At 34.6% G+C, this 10,511-nt stretch overlaps 2 protein-coding genes across 2 annotated transcripts; both read right to left on the bottom strand.

Annotated features, from left to right (window-relative positions):
- Window positions 1-5,995: 5,995 nt before the first annotated feature.
- Window positions 5,996-10,493, bottom strand: LOC139982979 (uncharacterized). Its single transcript, XM_071996275.1, has one exon. It carries the CDS (start codon window positions 10,491-10,493, stop codon window positions 8,796-8,798), a length of 1,698 nt encoding a protein of 565 aa, XP_071852376.1. The 3' UTR covers window positions 5,996-8,795.
- Window positions 7,303-8,550, bottom strand: LOC139982040 (uncharacterized). The gene has a single exon (XM_071994540.1). The coding sequence runs from the start codon at window positions 8,548-8,550 to the stop codon at window positions 7,303-7,305; it is 1,248 nt and encodes a 415-aa protein (XP_071850641.1).
- Window positions 10,494-10,511: the final 18 nt, after the last annotated feature.

Raw genomic sequence — 10,511 nt, 5'->3', positions numbered from 1 at the left:
CTAACTTGGTAACTGAGACCACAATGAAATTTATCCTTTCAGCGTAATGATCTCCTTTACGTACTACAAATGTGGAATGACGATAGTCCTCTCTGGGAACTAGAGCAAAATACTCTCGTTTCGGTCTGTACAGTAACAAATGAAAGAAAGAACAGTCGCGTTTTCAGTCCATAGGAAGAGAGCCGTTAGTCGGTGGTTAGTTGTTACTACAACGTACAATTTATAGGCGAATTTGAACATCAAGGCATATTTGTTTTTTGTATACAAGTAATAATAAGGATAGGTAGTAGAAATTGACAACAACAGAAGAAGCATTAAAAATATATGTTTTGATATTGCAAGAATTATTTTCTAATTTATTGATACAATTTACGAGGGAACAACCATTGAAGGTACTGGAACGTTTCACTTTTATCTGTTCAAAGGTGGACACCCATGTTTGGAGTATATATCATTTCAACAAATCTCAAATTGTCTTTGTATTGTATAATATTCCCTTCTGAGGACTGGTGGAAGTACGGAAACAAATGCGGATGGGATGGTTGTGTGTTAGTAACGACGAGCCTTGAATATCACTATTACATGCAAAGAATATAACATATAGATAAACAAGTAAAGAACGAGCGATGAGTAGCGTTTATTATTATATATATATATATATATATATATATATATATATATATATATATATATACATATATATATATATATATATATATATATATATATATATATATATATATATATATATATATATATATATATATATATATATTTATATACACTATATATTACTATAATTAGCTACGGTACAAACAATACATCGGCACAAAGTCCTCAGTGATAAATAGAAGAACATGCACTTAATGTAAAATGGTTACAAACGAGGTATTAATAGTGAAGTAGAGTCATATAATAATATGTACAAAAGTGTATAAAAGACGAATACAAAACAGATACAATTACGACCCCAATGCCCGGAGCCAATGCTACGACAGAACCGAACGATGCAGAACGGGAGCGAAGTCCGATTTACAAGTCGAGAATTGATCCAAATGAGCTGATTAACTGACGTCACGTGACCTGCTATACCTACCTCACTGTCCACATGGAAAGCACATGGAACTCTGAACAGTGACATAATACCTAGATAAATAGAAGGCGACATATAAGATGACCACCCGCAACGCAGTATTATGCTCAGTTGCGTGTGCCTGAGTCTTGGAAAGACCAGAGGATAATGTAGTATTTAATTTAAAGTTGGGGTTACCTCCTTGTAGTAACTGAAGCCATTGAAACAGTCATTGAAACCGTCTTCTATGTAGTGTGTGTGGATTAATGATCCTTGTGTGGTGTGATTAGATTATCAATTAATTACAAACTTAACCTTTTGACCCGATTGAAATAAAGATTCCAAAGAGCAATTGCCCAAATGACATCAACGATCCCCTAGTGTGATCCAGCTTCCCGGAGTAGTTGAAGATTTAGTCAATCAAACATAGGACACATTTAGTTTGAGTATATTTCCACTACAATTAAATAGGAGTAGTACAAATGTCCATATAAAACAAGGTGTTGTAGTAGGACTAAGTACGCAATGGCTTGCACGAGCTGCCCCTTAAACAAGTTAATCAGTACAGATATACACAATACAACAACACGGGTAAAAAAAATCAGAGAAAAGACAATGATAGTTAACAACTCACAAGTGTAGCCGGCCAAAAACGCAGTGAGCAGGCAAAAATATATTTTAGGTCTGGGTGAATTACATGTGGCACCTTCCCATGAGGGTAGGGCCTGCTCACTCTGAGATCGTAAAAACAACTTGAAAAGGCGAAACGCTCACACAAAAAAAAAGTCATATAAAGGAAACGTGGTGTGTTTACTACGCACATGGACGCTAAAATGAAAATCAATGGGGTTACTTAAAATTAATGAAAAATGTAAAATGATATAAATGGCTGTTATTACAGATCTCTAACACCTTAGAACAAAGCCACTGAACTTATTGGAAAAAAATACCCAGCAGTCCCAACGAACAAAATTGCGGCGCGGATCGACCAAATGCGATTGAAAATAAAATTGTCTCCTTTGGAAACTTCTAAGTCGGTTAACTTAGTTGGGGACGTCTCTGAAGTAGGGTGGCTGGTATCTGGGATCCAGTGACGTACAAGCTGATAATTACTTGTTTTTATTCCAACAAACGTTCAGTTTTCAAAGAAGTAGTGTTAGTCAATACTTATGTCAAATTAGGCGATCGCACTTGACAAAAACACTTTTAAATGAAACTTTTTTTAATGTACAAAAAGCTTTGCCTATACAGCACGATAATATCTTTAAAACTCACTAGCAAGCGTCGTGAAAGTTGGTATTTAGAGACGACTTTGTCAAAACTTTGATTGATACATAATGTCTGTGATTGAATTCATTCAACCACATAGTCATCGGTACCTCTGTCACTGAGAATACCTCTTCAGCACAGTATTGTAATCCTCAGCAATACCACGTTTGTATTTGTTTATATGTTTTTATCATGTTTATCTTTTTGATAAAGTTTCAAAACGATAGTGTTTTCCAATGCAGCATATTCCTTTCAATTGAAACACTGTCTTTGTCTTTACTTGTCTATCTGGTCTTTGTAAATGCTACTGGAATGCTAGTTAAGGTTATGAATTAAAAACTTGTAATATCATCACCATTGATTGACCTCTACCTCTATTGGTAGAGACATCTTTTTTTTTATATTTTGTGCAGCGTTTTGTCCTCTTCGTGCCCGCTGCTATCCTTTGCAACATGTCAGCAACAGATAATTAATTGAATTACAAGAGGTTCAAGGAACATGTAAACCACTAGCTTAAGAATTAAAAATGTCGTATGAAATAATATATATAATCATGTCATCATCTCTTGTTAATTTGATCAATTGCACTAAGCAAAGACACATATTAGGTAATTTGCAATTTGTTTCAAACTGCACAGTAATTGGCTGTCATTACGATGCGATGCTGATGCGTGTGAGAGCCTTGGTAGGAAGAGAACCACATAGAAATTGCATCGTCTTAGCATATTTTTGACCAACTTACATGTCAAACTTTGTAGCAATTTATCTGTGATTGCTTTTACGATTTAACGGGATAGGTATGAGATCCAAGCGAAGGAACGTAAGCCCGTTAATATTCCCTTATATATCTTATTCTCTAGACAGTGGATTGTTTACTTCATTATCATGCACAATTCCTACAAACACATTTTTGGATAAAGACCCTGTCTGCTGTTGCAGTTAAATGGGCGATATCATATTCATTAACACTGGCAAAGCACATGATAAAACATGCTTGAAGCACTTTCAATATCTTGTGTCATAAGAGGTGACACTCATTGCATTCAAATTATAGTTAGTTGTGATTCTACGTGCCCAGATCGTTTAAATGTACGTAATTTGTCTAAGTTGTCAGGTCAATGGAATATCACCCTGGCCTCTATTGACCATAATTTCTAACCATCTATTGTGTGGAGTTGCAAATATAACCAATTACAACACTTTTTAAAACAATTTTCCGACAATTATTTATAAACATTATTAAAATCATTGCAACAATTCATCGTTTATTAATAAGAAGATTGATTCACAATTGCTTCCGGATGCAGAAGCAGCTACTAATGCTCCAAAACAAGTTTCTGCGATATAGTTTTTCCAACCATTTTGATGAACGTATGGTAAACTGTTTGTTTGATAACATGTAGATCGTCAGTTGGTTTGTTCAGCTCTGCTATTTGGAGATAAATGTACACATCATGCTTTCATTTATATTATTATTATGACTAAGAGAGTTGGAACCTTACTAAAACTACCCAAAATATCTTTAAAACTTAAGAGTATTCCAGCCAAATCTGACAACTACCAGCACCTGTCATTGTTTTCATTAACCAAGATATTAGTCAAAAGTGTACCCAAATGATAAAGTTGATGGAAATTTTCTGGTAGTGTTGAGAGCTTCCTGCCCAGACTGTAGAAATTATGTTACATAGAATACATAAAATTAACTCTCTAAGCTAAATGCTACAATAATTGTTTGCTAGTACAATCTTTTTTATTTTTAATGTCTTCATTAATCACCCGCAAAAAAAGTAAATTTGAAGTGATTTTTTTTTAACTGGTCCTTCATTATTTGAAATAATGCATAACTTGGCAAGTAAATGAAATATATTGCTGTCAATAATCTATCAATGCAGAAGCAATTCAAAAAGTTGCATTTAGAAATGTTGTTGTCTCAGTACATATATGGACTGATTTTACTATACTATGAATCATATGTAAATAACTAAAGAATTGTATCAACTACTTAACAAATTTGTACGTACTGCATAATGATGTACTAAAATGTAACGAAACGATATGAAATATAATAGCTTTTATATGATAAGAACCGTTGGTGGTCTCTAATCTACATTTGTCATAAGGTTGCTGTTACATTGGGATACCTTGAAGGCATATTCTGGTGGTCAATTAAAAAGAAAAGACTATTTCCAAGTAAATCCTTTGAAGAAAATCTACCCAGCTGACATCAGTGCCCACCTTCTATTATCCTTTTTCTACAGTGAGGGAATATTACCTCAGCCAAAATTGGGTTATTTCAATCAACCATGTCTGGAGTGGCAAGATATTTAGATGGGTTTTCTTCAAGCAGTGTGGAACATTTATATTCTTTTAGATCAGTATACAATTTCTGACAGAGAAACACCCCTTTAATTTGTGTTCTATGGTTGTGCACGATGGAGGGTAAAGAGGAAGTTTACTGTATTTCTTCGCCTCCACTTGCCTGTCTCGGTGCAACTAAAGCTCTGTTGCTAAATTGTGTTTAGAATGACCTGGTAAACCTATGACATCTGAACTTACACAATGAACGGTCACCCCTGGCTACACGCACCTTCTCATTTTACCACCCTCTCAACTTAGTGTTGAATAACGATTTAAAATTTAAGTGAAATTATACAACCCATTGTAGATAAAAAAAAAAATGAAGAGAACCTTTACATTCGAGCCAGTATCTAGATCTGAACAAAATCTCTGTGGATTATAAACTAACTGTGAACAATCAAGGTAGATTACTGTGATAGAATATGATTCGGCCTCTTGAATGGTTTAAAATACACATACCCATAAAAATATAACAATCAATCAACTCCTTGATCCGAACATTGAATCACACAGAAAAGACATTTCGAAGTAATCACCACCTTCATACCTGTTGGCCTAGACCGAACACTTACCCCTACAAAATAAATCTTAATTAACACTTTGCTCTAAAGATTCAGAGATGTACAAAATATTATATTTTACCCTTAAATACTTCCCACTAAATTATTACAAATATACAATGTTAATTGACTAAAACTGAAAACACACTAGCAACATCCATTGTAGGTCTCTACTGGACATCAACAGGTTACATGTATCTTGTATTAGTACACAACGTTGTATGAAAAGGCTGTTACTAAAATGACAATGTACAGACAATTATATTTTACCCTAAAATACTTTCCACGAAATTATTACAGGTATACAATGTTTATTGACTAAACATGAAAATGTATCAGCAAAATCCACTTTAGGTCCATAGTGGGCATCTACATGTAACACGTGCCTTGTAATAATACACAACTTTGTATGAAAAAGCTGTCACTAAAAGTCAATGAACAGAAATTAATATGATACCCTAAAATACTTTCCACGAAATTATTACAGGTGCACAATGTTTATTGACTAAACATGAAAATGTATCAGCAACATCCACTTAAGGTGTATAGTGGGCATCTACATGTAACACGTGCCTTGTAATAATACACAACTTTGTATGAAAAAGCTGTCACTAATAAGACAATGACAGAAATTAATATGATACCCTAAAATACTTTCCACGAAATTATTACAAATATACAATGTTAATTGACTAACTAAGAAAATGCATCAACAACTTTCATTGTATGTCTCTACTAAAAATCAACAGGTTACAGGTATCTTGTAAAAGTACACAACGTAGGATGAAAAAGCTGTCATCAAAATGACAACCGACAGAAAATTGTACACTAAAGTACTTCCCACGAAATTATTACAAATATACAATATTAATTGACTAAAAATGACAATGCATTAGCAACATCCATTGTAGGTCTCTACTGGACATCAAAATGTTGAATGTTCATTGTAATAGTATGAAAAAAGGTGTCACTAAAAAACACAACATTGTATGAAAAAGCTGTCACTAAAATAACAATGTACAGGAAATTGTACACTAAAATACTTCCCACGAAAATATTACAAATATACAATATTAATTGACTAAAAATGACAATGCATCAGCAAAATCCATTGTAGGTCTCTACTGCACATCAACATTTTACCTGCTCATTGTAATAGTACACAAAGTTGTATGAAAAAGCTGTCACTAAAATGACAATGGACAGAAAATGATATTACACCCTAAACTTTTTTCCCATGAAATCATGACAGAAAACAGTTGTCACTAAAAAACACAACGTTGGATGAAAAAGCTGTCACCAAAGTGACAATCAACAGAAAATTGTACACTAAAATACTGCCCACGAAATGATACATATATACAATATCAATTGACTAAAGATGACAATGCATTAGCAAAATCCATTGTAGGTCTCTACTTGACATCAACAGGTTCCATATACCTTGTTATAGTACACAACGTCGTATGAAAAAGCTGTCACTGAAAGACAATGTACAGGAAATTATACACTAAAATATTTCCCACGAAATTATTACAAATATACAATATTAATTGACTGAATATTACAATGTACCAGCAACATCTATTGTAGGACTCTACTGGACATCTGCAGGTTACATGTAATTTGAAATAGTACACAACGCTGTATTAAAAAGCCACTAAAATTGCAATGTAAATTGCAATGAAAATGATGTTATACCCTAGAAACTTCCCACGAAACATCAACAAGAACTTTGAAGTTAATAAACATCTTAAGTAACAGTTAAGTAACATCTTAACTGAAGGTTGACGTTACTTTCCTAAAATGCACTTAAATTATTCCCTTCACTTAAAGCCGCACATTGTTTTGAATCTGATTAATTTAATGATGACATAGAATAGTTTGAAAATCTAAAAAAATCTGCTCGTTATTAAAATCACTGATTTCACATAATGTGAGGCCAACTTTATAGAAATATTCACACATTTTCTTGCAGTTATTCCATTCACCATATTAAGTAGAGAATTATTCATTGTAGAGCGATTTCTGTCATGTTATGGGCTAAAACTGTTTACACTCATACACGTGACTTTTAGAAGCTGACTCATTTTCACCTTTGATGATATTTTGTATTGTAGACTGAACTGAGACAGGATCACGAGGATTAAATTTCAGTTCACTTACTTCCCCTGAAGTTCTTTGAAAAGTTAATGTAACAAGTTCTGGTGGTCTCTGGGAAAGGAACAGAATTGAACCGTCTTTAATGTCGTAATCGTCTACAGATTTGTGATCCTCCAGAACAGCTCCTTCATGTAGTAGGCATCGATTATTCATTAAAATCCCACTCTCCTTTTGTATGTGATCCTTCACTTCACTGATAGTATCGTTCGGCAGAATCTCAACAGTGATTGGCTTATGTCCTTCACCTAGGTTAATTGTGATCTTACAAAGTGGTAAGATGTCCACGAAAATAATATCTCCGTTTGTTAAGTTAGACTTTGACAAGGTCTTGCTATGTTCAAGTATCTGACCATTTTTCTTCAACTGTTGTTGTTTTGGTAGAATAAATACCCTTTGATAAACGATCTGTGTTAACATTTCGATTGTATCAGATCCTAGAAGGCTCACTGATTGAACCACGTAGTCACTACTTTTGAACATATTGATACAAACAGTTAGTGATATGCGTATGTGATGGATTAGAGAAAGTGTCAATATTTGACCGTCCTCTTGATCTTGGAAGTATTCAAACAATGTTTTGTTGTCTTCAAGCACTGTGTCATGTAACGTAAGTTCCTGCTGATCGACGGGGATGAATGTATGTTGTCTAATCATCAATTTTAAGTTTTTAATCGTTTCAGACTTGCTTAGAAATACAGAAGTAATATCCCTTGTGGATATTCGAATTTTGATATTCATGTGATTCTCTGGTATTTCAAGTGCATAAAGAACCGACTTGTCATCTATGTTGTAATTTGAAAAGGTAGCGGAATCGTCGAGATGTATGCCATTAAACATCAAAACCTTTCCTTCCAAACAGAAATTGTTCTCCCAGTAAAGATGTTTCTTTAGTTGTTTAATTGTACTAAAGATATCTACAGCAACCTTGTGTCGTGTCCCATGCATACCAATTACCAGAACTGAAATTTCTTTAGACTTGCGTAAATATAGATCTAGGATACATTTACCATCATGGACGTGTAATGATACGAGCTCTTCTGCATCCATCAATTCAGTGCCCCGTCCGTATATCCGTTGTTGGTCAGGATGCACATCTCCATCCGCTGCATAGACCTTCTCTTTCAACATTCTTAAGTTTTCAACGTCGGTTAGTGGAAATGTAAAGATTTTATTTTTATTGCCAAAATTTACTTGAACGATGTAGCCATCGTTTCCATCAGAGCTGTTGTACCGAACCTCTTCAAAAGTTTGGCTCTTACCCACCTTCGCACATTCATAAAGAGCCCATTTGGTGCCACGACTTACTTTTGTTCCTTCGAATGGACCTAAAGTGACGGCATCGGTAGCATTGGTGTTTAAGTTAGTTGTATTCTCTAGCCCAAGAATAGTATTTGCCTGAATGTTGTAGGAAGATATTGATTTATCGTTTTCAAGCCGGAAAGATTTAGACAATACTGCTGGGAAAGTAGTTTCCGTTTGAAGATTTCTACAGTGTCACGACTTTGACAATGTACAGTTAGAGCAGCTTTGCCTGGGTGAGCTACAATCACTGGAATTGTCCCTTGATGGTGTAGATAGAGAGTTGATCCGCCTTGAATCTGGTAGTCAGAGAATGTATTCCCATCTTCTAATTGCTTATTATTGAATGTCAAATATTGATAGTTAGGTGGAACACCTAGTTTGTCTTGCACTTTTCTCTTGAATGTTCCGACTGTATCTTGTGGTGCATATCGAAGCTTGATTGATCCACCAGATTCAGGTTTTACGTATATATGACTGACGTCGCATGAACTTGGCACCAACAGAAGAGTTGCTTGATCTTCTATTGCATAATACAGAAGGGTTTGTCCATCACACAGTGTCTTGCCTGCAAATGTAAGCTGACTAAAACCTTGGGAAAAACCGACTTGGTCTTGAATTTTAGATTTTACTGTGCTAATGGTTTCGTGAGGACAAACTCTTATTTTTATTGTCCTACTCGACATCATTTGTACGAATATGCACATACGATTATCATGTAGTTGCAACTCCTCATCACCACGCAGTCGTAAGACAAGATGCAGAGTGCTTTCGTTCTGTACATTATAGTCAGACAGTGTTCTTTGATCTTCTAACTGATTACCTGCAAAAATAATCCTCTGTTGATCAGGAGGAATTCCTTCCTTGTCTTGGATTTTTGATTTTACGTTATCAATGATTTCCGACGGTACAACTTCCAGAGTTATTGTTTTACCAGTAAGTGTTTTCATCAATATTTGTATACCTGTTCTAATCCTTAACAACAAATAAATAATGCTCTTCATACAAATATTGTAATCAGAAAGTGTTCTTCCATCTGCTAACTGTTCGCCTGCAAAAATAATTTTCTGCTGATCAGGAGGAATTCCTTCCTTGTCTTGAATTTTAGATTTTACCTCTTCAATTCGATCCGACAAATCAACTTCCAGAGTTATTTTTTTACCAAAAACTGTTTGCACAAAAATGTCCATAGGCGGTAACACCAAATAAAGAGCTTTCCCTTTACAAACATTGTAAAAAGAAAGTGTTCTGCTATCTTCTAATTGTTTACCTTCAAATGTAAGCTTCTGTTGAAGAGTGGGTATGCCTACCTTGTCGTGAATATAGGATTTCACATTTTCAATAGTATCTGAAGGCTCAACTTTGAGCATTATTGCTCTATTAGTCGATGTTCTCACATAAATTTTTATGTTACAACATCGTAAACGAAGATGCATAATGCTCTGTTTTTTAACATGGTAATATGACAGTGTTCTTTCATCATGTAACTCCACACCTGCTAAGTCAATCCACTGTTCATCAATGGGAATTCCCTCTTCATCTCGAATTCTAGTTTTCACACTTCTAACAGTATCTGAAGGTTCAACATCAAGACTAATTTTTGCGCCTGAACTTTTCCTCACAATGAGCCGCAAACTATAAGCAACAATGACAGATTTGTTGAATATGTTGTAGTCTGTTAAAGTTTTATAATTTTCTAGTTGACTGTTCTGGTAGAAAAGGCACAGACTAGCAGAAGTTGCCAAAATCCCTTGAAGTTTTAATCTGAGCATCTCTATGGTATCGTTTGG

Source organism: Apostichopus japonicus, chromosome 16 (genome assembly GCF_037975245.1).
Source record: "Apostichopus japonicus isolate 1M-3 chromosome 16, ASM3797524v1, whole genome shotgun sequence".
NCBI classification, from domain to species: Eukaryota; Metazoa; Echinodermata; class Holothuroidea; order Aspidochirotida; family Stichopodidae; genus Apostichopus; species Apostichopus japonicus.
Note: the sequence above shows the minus strand (reverse complement) of the source record. Positions and strands in the feature narration are given on the sequence as shown.